The sequence below is a fragment of the Natator depressus genome, chromosome 6 (genome assembly GCF_965152275.1).
Source record: "Natator depressus isolate rNatDep1 chromosome 6, rNatDep2.hap1, whole genome shotgun sequence".
Lineage (NCBI taxonomy): Eukaryota > Metazoa > Chordata > Testudines > Cheloniidae > Natator > Natator depressus.
The window spans coordinates 25,332,909-25,345,499 of record NC_134239.1 but is presented as its reverse complement, the minus strand read 5'-3'; the positions used below and the strand labels follow the sequence as shown (position 1 = coordinate 25,345,499).

Sequence of the window (12,591 nt, the reverse complement as noted above, 5' to 3'; positions counted from 1 at the left end):
AGCAGCAGGATTGGCAGCTGCGTGGTCTGACCAGAGCCAGCCACGGCACCACACTGCCCATCAGGAGCTCGCAGCCCCGCCGCCCAGAGCACTGGTGGCACAGCGAGCTGAGGCTGCTGGGAGGGGCCGGGAGCTCAAGGGCCGGATGTGGCCCGCGGGCCATGGTTTGCCCACCTCTGGTTTACAGTAAGTAAGTTGTGCCTAGAATCTTTTTTCAGATTCTTTTTTGCCATTAGTGCCTTACAGATCTTCTTCAAGCAAAGATCTTCCTAAATTGAACAACAAGCTGAGAGAGAGGGATGGGAATTCCCTGAAATCTCATAAAAGAAAAGCAGGCTTGGAGCACTTTAGCACTTTCTAAATGTAAGAGAATGGGGTTTAGAAAACTGTCAGGATACAGTAAATATTTTGAACTTCAATAGTGTATCAATCCCTTGGGACCCATCACCTAACGTGAGGTTTTGGAAAAGTGTAAAATAGACCATTTATCTGTTGTTCTAGGTACTCTATTGCCACCTTAGCCTTGAGCATTGTGGAGAACTGTTTTATCTCTTTGCCAACTATTGAGAGACTTTGAATGCTTTTCAGGAGGGAAGAAGACAAAGGTACGCAGAGGAGTTTGCTAAATATTCTTTCTGATGGGAGCAGTGTGCTTTCTTGGAACAGGCTGTCCTGAAATATGAGCCTGTAATTTTAGTACCCATTAGGAAACTTACTGATAACAACTCTCTGATAGAGAAAAGAGAGGCAAGCTGCACCTTCCGTTTTCTTGAGCAGCTCTCTTGTATGGAAGAACTCAGAGCAGGTATCTTTTACTGGAAGATAATCCTTCTCCCAGTTCCCCCCTCCTGCTAGAAGTTCTGTCTTGCTGAAACCTGGAGAAGTGATCTTGCAAGGCCTATTCAATTTACCAGATCTCGAGGATCTACAAACTCCTGCACCTCCCATATCCTTTTCCTTGAGGCTTTAGCACCACAGAGTCTGAAATATTATCCTGATCTTTTTTCCACCTCCATCATATTGGAAAATCCCTGCTGTTAAATTTGTTGGAATGGAATTCATCATCTGCTCATCCTGCTGGGGTTGGTAAGAGGATTCTTTATATTCACTCGCTACTGCAGACAAGTTTGGGCATGTATTGATACTCCCTAGGCAGGCGAAAACTGGGAAGGGAGTTAGCTCAAAACTGCCTGGTGGTGGTGTAGCTGTAGAAGGGAAAGAACAGTCAGCATAATGCTTAGCCAGTGTTTTTCCTGCCTCGGACTAGCTTTTTCTTGTGGCAATAAGTGCTAGTGGCGTTATCGTAACCAACAATTTTGCCATCTGTATGAGATAGTAGTTTCCATCTCTTAAATGCTCTGATATAAGAGGCCCTCAGTCAACAAGACCCACTTCCTCACTTCTGTGCCATCCACTGATGAGGTCCTAGGTGGCAGCTAACATTCCTTTGTCAAAAAAGAGAATTAAATAGCATATCCTTTGGCATCTGTCTTGTCACTTACTAACTGGCTGGAGGAGTCCGAGGACTGGTCTATGCTTAAAATTTAGATCAACATAGTGATGTCCTAAGAGCAGCCATACTGGGTGAGACCAAAGGTCCATCTAGCCCAGTATCCTGTCTTCTGACAGTGGCCAATACCAGGTGTTTCAGAGGGAATAAATAGAACAGGTAATCATCAAGTGATCCATCCCCTGTTGGCCATTCCTAGCTTTTGGCAAACAGAGGCTAGGGACACCATCCCTGCTCATCCATTTTTGAACCCTGTTATAGTCTTGGCCTTCACAACATACTCTGGCAAAGATTTCCACAGGTTGACTGTGCGTTGGGTGAAGAAATACTTCCTTTTGTTTGTTTTAAACCTGCTGCCTATTAATTTAATTGGGTGACCCCTAGTTCTTGTGTTATGAGAACGAGTAAATAACATTTCCCTATTTACTTTCTTCACACCGGTCATGATTTTATAGACCTCTAGCATATCTCCCCTTAGTCGTCTCTTTTCCAAGCTGAAAAGTCCAGTTGTCTTATTCTCTCCTCATATGGAAGCTGTTCTGTACCCCCTTATTATTTTTGTTGCCCTTTTCTGAACCTTTTCCAATATATCTTTTTTGATATGGGCGACCACATCTGCATGCAGTATTCAAGATGTGGGCATACCATGGATTTATGGAGAGACAATATGATATTTTGTGTCTTACTATCTGTCTCTTTCTTAATGATTCCCAAAATTCTATTCGCTTTTTTTGACTTCTGTTGCACATTGAGTGGATGTTTTCAGAGAACTATCCATAGTGACTCCAAGATCTTTCTTGAGTTGTCACAGCTAATTTAGACCCCATCATTTTATATGTATAGTTGGGATTAAATTTTCCAATGTGCATTACTTTGCATTTATCAACGTCATTCCAGGGTATAAAAAAATCGCTCCCCTGAGTGCTGTAGCTATGATGACCTAACCCCTGTGTAGACGTGGCTGGGTCACAATACTCCCATTGACCTAGCTACCACTTCTTGGGGAGGTGGATTACCTACTCTGACAGAAAACCCCCATCCATCACTGTAGGGAACATCTGCACTCCAGCGCTACAGAGGTGTAGCTACAGTGCCCTAGCTGTGCCACTGTAGCTTCTGTAGTGTAGACAAGCCCTCAGCTGAACCAGGCATGCGGGGCTGTTCCCCGCCTGGACTATATGCATTGTGACCATAGCATTGGTCAGATAAGGTGTTAGTGAGCAAGAGATGGGAAGTTAGTCACAGTTCCTCATTTGGCAGTACAGAACTCTTGTCACTAGGCCACCAAACTGGACACTGTAAGAACTTGGATGAGAACTTCTGACTAGAAATGTTTGTCACCTGCTCCACCCTCACTAACACGAAGGTGAATACTTGACACAGTTCAATTGTTCTTTGGCTCCCAGTGTTGTTGGACAAGGGATATGTGGTGTTAATGTTAAGGAACTTATGAATTTGGAGTGCATTTTTGTTTTCTGATGACATTTCTGGGTTATATTTGGCAGCAGATAGTGTGATTTAGGATATTTGTATGTAACTTTCCCATTCCTGTGTAATTGGACTCCGTTTCCCCTGTAAGTCTTACCTACTTACTTGAGATTCAAGAAAATAAGTATATTCACTACAAAGGCAGCAAGGCTGCATGTAAAGACTGTAGGAAAAAACAGTACATTGTTTATTATAAGATTTACTAATTCTTAGATCTTGTTGAGAGGGGAAGCGGGAGGTAGTTCACATAAGCACATGGCTAGTGGGAGGAGTACAAGGTGGCTGTGTTAAAACACTGGAACAGAGTGTATATGGCTGACTAACTGCAATGGCCCAAAGGTACTTTCTGGATTTACCTATGTTCTTATGTAGCACTCTTCAGCAGATATCAAAGCACTTTACAAAGGAGACAAGCATCATTATCCCCATATTACGGATGAGGAAACTGAGTCACAGAGGTGAAGTGATGTGCCTCGGTCACCCAGCAGGGCGGTGTCCAAGTCGGTCACTGATGTTTCCTTTTGATCCCTGGCAGAGCCAGACAAGGAGCCCTTCTTTCTTTAAACTAATTTTTGACAGTGCCATCGTTATCTCGATATGTTTTATCACAGGACTGTTATTAAAGAATAAAATTTTTCTGCCCTCACCTCTGTTCTTTAGATTTTCCAAATTCACCAGATGTTGTAACATCAGTTTATTGCTGTCTGAGTAGAAATATCTGTCAGTATGAAGGGTGCGGCAAGCGATTTCATTTGGATAGTTTTTATAGAGTTCTGCCCTGTGTAATACAATGTTGGTTGCAGGACACAGATATAATCTATCGGGAATAGAATGTTAACTAGCAAAGATGGAGCAGTATCAGGCAGGTGGTGATGTTATGAACTAGAAGTATGGTCGTCTTTGCCAGCTTCTGTGGTAGATGTGGCTGAATGTGGGTGAAAAATTTTACTTCTCTCCCACTGATCTCTGCCATCTTCAGTGTCCAATTTTCAAACACTCCTGTTCTCCTAGTTTTAGCAAAGCTGATGGGCCACTCCTTTCAAAATGCTGATGACCTGTTCCCTTCCACACTTTTAAATGAAAGTGGCTTTTCTGGTTGCTATAACCTCAGGTAAAAAGAGTGAGGGAGTTGAGTGGTAGTATCACAACCACCATATACAGTCTTCTATAGAGAGAGAGTTTACCTTCATCCTCACCTGAAGTTTCTTACTAAAGGGGTTTTCACATTAACCAATCAGTCTTTCTACGGACCTTCTTCCCAAAGCTTCATTTGCATAAAGATAAGGAAAAGCGCCACACTGCAGATGTGAGATGAGCCAAAGCCTTTTACCCGGATCAAATTAAACCATTCGTCAGTGCAACTGTTCATTGCAGTAGCAGACAGGCAGACAGGCTATCCAGTGTCCACCCAAAGGATCTCTCTTTGGATATCTAATTGTATTCGCTTGTGCTACCAGTTGGCTAATGTGATGCTCCCAAATAGAGAATTTGCTTATTCAACTGGGTCTGAGTCAAGTTCTGCAGCCTCTCTGGCTCTCATGCACATCTTGGACATTTGTAAGGTGGCAACTTGGTTATCGTTCCATACGGTTGTCTCTTGCTACACTATCTATCAGCAGTCTAGAGATTATGCCAAATTTGGACAAATAGGTCTCCATTCCTTGTTCGAGTAGACTCTGAGCCCACTTCCAGTTTAAAGTTCTTGAGTCACAGTTGAGTGGACATGTGCAATCACTTGAAGAATAAATGGCTATTCGCCTTTTTTCTGTAACGGTGGTTCTTTGAAATGTGTTGTACATGTCAGTTCTCCAGCCCTCCCTCCTCTTTATATTCGGTAAGAAGGAACTGAAAGGGATCAGAGTGGTTCTGCCCTTTATACCTGGACGCAGTAACCTGAGGAAGCAGAGGGTGCTCGGGTTGCCCCGATGGGTACTGCTGATGGAAGAATATCTGACATTGGTGCACTGGGTATGCCCACATCTACAGTGAAATGGACATGTGCAACTCATCTTGAAGAACTGTTACAGAAACAGGTAAGTAACCATTTCTTGTTTTACCTTCTTTCCCTTTGTGGCTTTACACCACATATTCTTTCCCATAATAGACACCTGCTCCGGTGTATTTTTTTTTCTTCTTTCTCCCCCTCCTCAAAATGTCTGATGGAATTAGTTTTTTTTTTAAATGGTACCTCTTCCCTCTTCTCACCATTCGTTCTCACATAGGTGTTGGAATTTTTTTCCAGACACCAAATGGCTAGAGACTAAACCTATTAGCCAAAGGCTGATATGAAATTGTACAGGTGGGGTGGAGAAGGGAGAACATCCAGGTCACAAGCTAAATTCCTCGTCATGCTGTATGTACTCAGTTGGATTCCTACCAGGTTGCTCTCTATGAACCCTGCCTGGGGACTCCAACTTTCATATTAGTGTAGTTTCTTGTTAGTAGGTAACTGATAAATTTAAAGCCCCACTCCCTATGGCTGTAGAAAAGGAGAAAGTGATCCTTCCAGGTCATGGTGGGGAAGTTCATTGTGTCTGCCTGTGCGCTAATGACTCTGCAGCTAGAGCACTTCATTCGCTAGGATTGTCAATCTGGCTCACTTCGCCTATGCTTCATTAACTATCTTCTTCAACTGAGGTTGGTATTGTGATAACTGGTTTTAATCTGCTCGTAACTTACTTTTCATATACTGGTATGAGGGAACTATAATGCTTGGGCCAGATCCTCTGCTGATGTAAATAAATGCAGCTCAGTAACAATCATCCACAGGGTATGGAGATGTAACTGTGGACTGAAATCATCCATGGTGGAGCTACATCTTCAAACAGTTGAAGAAATAATGGCAACAAGGAGGAAAAACAGGAACCTCAAAGTGATTTACCAAGGACAGGGAGTATAATGTGGACACTTCTTAGGAGGCAGTGATGTCCTCATTGAGGAAGTTGTTTCTGTAATACCTTTTGCGGGGGGGGGGTTGAATATGACTTTTGAAGCTGGTATTGCCCTTACAATCAAAATGATCATGGGCTATAGCTGAAAGAGGAGGTACTCGAGAACCAATTCATCTCTGGCTCACCAAATGGATCAGAGAGAGAAGACTGCTTTCTAGAAATATAAGGTGATGTTTCATTCGCTATAATTAAAAGTAAGGGATGCCTATCTCAGTGAGCCTTGCAAAATGTGAGAATCAACATGTTGTGCATATTCAATTTCTTTTATGTTTAATCTGGTTTTGTTTCCGATTTCTTAATGAAATCTTGTTTTTAATTATACCACACAGTCTGGGAATTTCATGCCAACCATTCCATAGAGAGAAAAGGAGACAAAATGAAGGGAGAGTCTCTAAAGTGTGCCCCACTGAGGGTTTTTGGTCCAAATAACACACAAGGGAATCTCCTCTCCTAAGGTGTCTATTGCAGTGCTGTTGTCCGATACAGGAAATGCCTAAGGACTACAGATGGCAACAGAGTTCAAGGAGCAAAAGGTGACAACTATCAACATTTTAAAATCTTTTTAAAGTCTATTTTGTAGCTCTTCAGGGCCACCCTTTTAAATACTCTGAATGTCATTCCTCCCCCCTGTGCAGCGAATGCTAACTGAGCTCCAGAGTTCACTCAAAGCTTTGTTTGTTGAAATGTGAACTGAATTCCTTTAACAAGTGAGAACAAGACTCATAACACTGCAATACATACATTTCCTTTTGTATAGTGTCTTCTGTTAATTTATATGAGGAAATAGCACTTAACCCCATCATCTTCTCCTCAACAGAGAGAGATGAAGAGCCCCATCTTGGACTTGAAATATTGCATGTACTTGTTCTATCACTTCCTTTGAAATGCATAATTTTTCTTACTCTGCTTAAAATTGAGATATTTTTCCTTCTCGGACAGGCTCTAGCCCAAACTCGTCTTTCTTTTCAAGGGCTTTTTCTGGGATGCTACAATTTCATTCTTTGTATTGTGCCTGCATGCCAAAAATGAGGATTTTCCTGCCCAAGGACTACATTGAGATCATCTTTTGTTGCTCCACATTCTGAATGGAGAGCAGGCACTGGTCGAACACGCTTGTGTTGGAGCAGATAATGTTAGACTTTACAGCATTCAGAGCTGGTAGCTTTAAATAATTTGCATTAAAACCAGCATGGATTCTTGGAAACGGGGTCTCACAGCAGTGAATAATATGCACCTGGTGATGTCCTATCCTTGAACCTGAATGGAGCCAAAAAGATCCTAAATAAAGCAATGTCCAGTGCTGCTTCTGGATTCACCCTAATTCTTCAGTGTGATTTACTAACCAGCATTCAGGAGTAGTTATATAAATTTTGCCCTTCCAATTATCCCAGTAATCATCAAGTATTTTTTTAAAATTTACAGGACCGCTTTGTAAATCAAAGCCATGCTGTCAGCTTTAAACTTCTAATCCCCCAGTGGCAAGAGGGAGGTAAATGGAGTGGCTCCTCTGCTTTCAAATGGTTTCTTTGCACTCAAGAACCTGACGGTAGATCGGTATTCGTTTCGGTTTACTAGATAAGGCTTAGGCCATGCCTACACTACCACTTTTGTTGTATATCTTATGTCACTCGGGTGTGGGGGAAAAAAACACCCCCAAGTGACGTAAGTTACACTGATGAAAGCACTGGTGTTGGCAGCTGTGTTGGCAGAGGAGAGCTTCTCCCGCCAGCATAGCTACCACCACTCGTGGTGATGGTTTTATTATGTCAATGGGAGAGCTCTCCTGGCATAGAGCGGCTACACAAGCGATCTTATAGTGGTACAGCTGCATCGGAATAGCTGTGTCGCTGTAAGCTAGTTAGTGTAGATATGGCCTTACTCAGTAGGGTGAGACCTTTAGTACTGTTATGAGTCTGCAGGGAGAGTAGTGGTGGTCTGCCTACTTGATCACCTCCTGGAGATTGTTCCTCCAAGTCAGGGTTAAGTTCATTAGCAAGGCATCCTGGGGAAGCTTGCACTATGGCTGCACCCATTGTGTGAATAAGCAGAGAAGTCCAGTTTACAGGGCTGTCATTCCAACCCCTTTCACAAGTTGTACAATTTAAACAAGCAGAGCATAGCATATTTAGTAGGTTTTTGTAATTTGAACATAGTCAAATGGGTTAGCAGATTGAAGGGAGAAACACAAACTAATTTCTAGATTAGAGCAGTTCAATAAAAGCATTTTTTATTCACAATTACTAGCTTTTTTTGGTTGGGTGCATAACAATATAAACAAATGCACTTGAGGAACGCCCCCAAGAATTTTCCTGTTTCCCTCTTCTCTCCCCCCCCCCCCCCCCGCCCCATGAACCAGACTTGCTATGGGAAGGGGTAGGAATTGGACTTGCTTGGTTGCTCCTGCTGGGCCAGAAGCTCAATTTCTTCATTGCTGGCTTGACCACTTTGCCAACTCAGGCTATTCTCTCTGCTCCTGTCTACCGTTGCAGGTACAGCCTCGGCAGGGAGTCTCCTGAGCTGGCAGGAAACACGTCCCATTTCTGGTCTTGTGTCCAGCCAACCGGGAAGAGGTCACTGAAGGAAGTAGCAAGGGCAGAACTGAAGAGCTGAGCATTGGAGCTGTCCTGCCCACCAGCAAACTCTATAAGGCCCCTTGGGAGGTTGTAATCTGTAAAAACCTGCCTTTAAGCCCCATTGCATTTTAACAATTAAATATCAAGTAAGGACCAGATAGTAAAATGCTAAATATGAGATATTAGTGTATTGACTTGTGTGACTTGCGCCTGAATAGTAGCTGCACTGCCTTGTCATTAATGGGTTGCAGTTAACTCCAAAGTTGGCATACTTTTGATTATCACTCCAATCACTCCACCTGGGTATTGTTTGACTTTCAGACAGAAGAAAATGTGTGAAACACTGTTCAATATTTAAATATATTAGAGTAGCACCAATGAAACATTTGAATTTTTGATTGTGAAGTACAAGACACAAGTATAAGACTGTGCTTCACTCACCAGAGAACTTGTCCCAATAGGCTGGTCTTAAAGTACAGTCTGATTGTTCAGGGACAACCCTCATAACACCACCTTGAGTGGTGGTAGACCATTTGGATAGGCTTAAAGTGATTAGAATGTAACAATATATGGATTTGAGTGTCCCCGTAGGAATGCTCCTTTTCTAACAGTTGTTCTCAGTAAAACATGAATGACTTGCTGGAACCATGATTTAAGGCAGTCCTCTCTTTATTTGGGAAGTCGGAGTTGGTCTGGTTTTTAGAGCTGGGGTGGTGACTTGACTAACCTGTCTTTCCTGGATATAGTTGCTAATTTGGCCATTCTCAAAGCAGTGTGCTTTGCATGTATTGTGATACTGTTGTATTGGGGCTGTGAGGTTGATGGATAGTTTGTACATGAAGACCAAAATGACACAATTAACGAATGTGACTTGGCTGGGGATTGCCCGCTTGATAACAGAGATGTGTGGTTTAACTCCTGAATGGTGAGTTAAGCACCAGCAAAGGTACATAGATGCCTGCTTGATGAATGGTGGCAAAATGGTAGCCATGATTAGTTCTCCAAAATGTTCCTGAAATAGTATGTGACTTTGAATGACGATCTACAGGAAGTGCATGAAACTGGAACGCCAAACTTCAGCATAATACTTAGCTGTTAAATAACAGAAGAGAATATTTGTAATGTTACAAATGTAGTGCTAAAATGTGCTAGGTGTTTTCCAAAGGAGAACATGATCCCAATCCCAAACACTGTAGCATTTCTGTTAATCTCCCCAAGATGTCCCAGTCGGATGCAAAATACTAGCATGTTTTCTCCTGCCTTTGTTGCCACACCTTTGAAATGGTGGAATGAAACCTATATAAGGTCACTCCATGATGCCTTGGATGGTGAAATAGCTTCTCTCTGCCTTTGGGTGTTGCCATCTGGTGCAGTTGTCCCAAGCTAGAGATGAAGGTGATGGCTATCTGGGATGGTCAGATTAAAATTTGCTCACTAGAGTAATAGCTATCTCTAGTTCATAAAATTTTTTTTTCCCCCAGGAGTGGTCTCTTGCAGAGGATGGAGACCAAAAGCAAAGGCAGTTCACTAAATCTGGAATCAAGAACTAATGATTGTCGAAGCAGGGTTTTGCTTTCGAAAGAACATGCTGTGTTTGCTGTGAAGAAGCAGAAGCTCTGGATGCCTCACATTGGTTTCTGAGCTCCTTTGCTTTGTTGTTGGATTTTGCTAGAGAATCAGATCAGATATCTACAGGGCTTTGTAGAGAGTTGATCATACAAAGTGTGGCCCTGGAAAGCAGAGGCTATTAAAAGGTTTAAAACATTGATGGAAGACAAAGAGGGTATTGAGGAAAGTTTTAGAGAGAAATTGAGAGAGGGCTTTTGCAGTACAACAGAGCCGAGTCTGTGTGATATTCAGCCTGCCTCTCACTGTTCCAACAGCCTGTTGAGAAGCAGGCCAAGAAAAGACTCTCCAAGACCTTGTTCCCCTCAGCTGAAGGTTGCCATCTGGACAGAGGATGCTAAAGGATTCCTGGAACATATAGAAAGGAATCTTGAGGGCTGAAAATAAATGCACTGTGTCCAGTGGAGACAGGAAGTGTCTGAGACATGGAAGGATAGAGGCAGGGAGCTGCTTAGCATTACTGTACTTTCGGTCAGTATAGCAGTAAGGATGAGAGGCAGATGAGGAAAACCACTGTGCTGCACTAACAAGCACACAGCCTTCCTTTTCAGGCCTAAATAGAATCCATTTAGTGCTTGTGCATGCAGGTTTTTTAAGTCGTGGAACTATTTTACCTACCTTGTCGTTTTCCTATATAGAAATACCTCCTTTGTCTGCCCAAAATAAACAAAGCTTTTTAAAGCTCTTATTTTTGCATTAAAACAAAAAGTTTGACTGGGTTTATATGTCTAGAAGAGGCATCAGGCCTGACTTGCTGGAACGTGGCCTGATGCTTTCATTTGTAGCAGAATGTGTGCTGCGTTCTCTGTTCTAACGTATTCATATTCTCTCCTCCGCGCCCCCTCCACCCCCCCATAGTAAGGCTAATGAACAAAGGTCTGTTATTGTACTAAGGGATAGTAAATGGGGGTTTAACATTAGTGAAGAACAATACTCTTCCTCCTTGACTTGTGAGAATGGTGCTTAAAGGGTGTGGTTTATATGTATAATGCACTGGAGCAAAATTTTCACCTAATCTTTTCAAACCTCTTTCCACCTGCAATGAAATGTTGTAATGGATATTTTTTCATTTCCACACAGCCTTATATTAATTAAGGGGAATCTACTAGAATCTGGTAAATGTTTTTGTGTATTGTGGGTTTTTTTTCTTGGAGGTAGAAGTTGAAATGAGGTAAGATTATTCCTCTCTCAAGATATTGCAATGCGTATGTCTCTGTGTCGCCAGATGTCATTTCTAGTGGGTGCTATGACTAATATTAACTAATTCTGTGTCAGTGCCCTCTGATCCAACTGGCAGACCGAAGTGATTCGGCAGACCTAAACCGTGTGGCTTGTTTACACCTAGTAATCTGTAGAAGAGGACATAGTTGTAGGAGAGGAAAGTGGGGGTACAGAAAGAGAACCTTTCTGTATACTGTCAAGAACTGCCCCATTAATTTGTTGTTTGTCACACCTGAAACCCCTGTATTCTTACGTAGCTAAAAGCTCAAATTGAATCAACAAAAATCCTTTATGCTTGTGAACTCCTAATTGTTAAATGATCTACAGTTCTGAGTCTTTAAACCATATAAATATTGCATACCTGTTGTCTTCTTCCAACAGAGCTGGGGGCAGGGGGGAGCCTTTTATGCACTGTGCACCTTACAACATTTGCCACAGTGACTTACAGGCTGCTGAAAGGTTTGCCTTTTGTTTTCTCTTCCCTGTAATGCCTGTATATAACTGTCACAGACCTGTTTATCAGGAAGGGCTATCAATATTTCAGTGGTTTTGTACACAGCCAGTGTTGGAGCTGTAATTAAAATAAGTTGAGGGTTAACTCTGCTCAGTAGTAAACTGCTCTCCGGTTAGGGTGCGTTTTGGAGTCCAGAGGAAAGAGGTGTGACTGGACAGAATTGCAAAGCAAAGCTTGGTACTGAAGGGGTGTGTGTGTGTGTGCTTAAAACACCATGTTTTCCTCTTTAACTAGACAGTCTTAAAATTGTTGCATTCACTGGGTATGCGGACCTCCCAGCCCAGGTTGATAGTCTTGGGCTCACACTACCTTGCTGAAAATAGCTGTGTGGCCTCTGAGGCTCGGGCTGGAGCTCAGGGTCTGGATCCTAAGGAGGCAGGTGGGCTTCAAAGCTCGAGCTGCAGCCCAAGCCACAACTTCAAAGCACTGTCCATGCAGCTGTTTTTAGTGTGGTAGCACAAACCCCAGTCTCTTGACCCAGACTGGGAAACTTGCTGCCACAGGCTTTGTAGACGTACTACTGACATTTAGCCCAAAGAAAAGTGGTGGTTTTTCTTGTACCTCATGCACACCTTAGCGGTCTAAAAATGTGACTTGCTGTCTGTCACAGAGTGGGAGTTTTCTGTAATATTTTTGTATGGGTACTGTGTGCCTCAGTTTCCCCCATATGCTGCATTGTTAGGTGGTGGGAAAAGGTTCTTGGGCATT

General features: G+C 42.7%; 1 protein-coding gene across 3 annotated transcripts in view; it reads left to right on the top strand.

The window, feature by feature from the left end:
- MOB2 (MOB kinase activator 2) overlaps positions 1-12,591 on the top strand; it is a 156,587-nt gene that overhangs the window by 50,217 nt on the left and 93,779 nt on the right. Inside the window, exon 1 of one of the 3 annotated variants that reach the window (XM_074954830.1) lies at positions 1,023-1,086. The exons of 1 other annotated variant lie outside the window; for it this stretch is intronic. In XM_074954830.1, the coding sequence (XP_074810931.1) occupies positions 1,052-1,086 (35 nt within the window). In that variant the 5' untranslated portion in view covers positions 1,023-1,051. Of the gene's footprint in view, positions 1-1,022; positions 1,087-6,423; positions 6,483-12,591 lie in introns of those variants that run through there. One more of the 3 variants, XM_074954832.1, reaches the window with a different exon arrangement.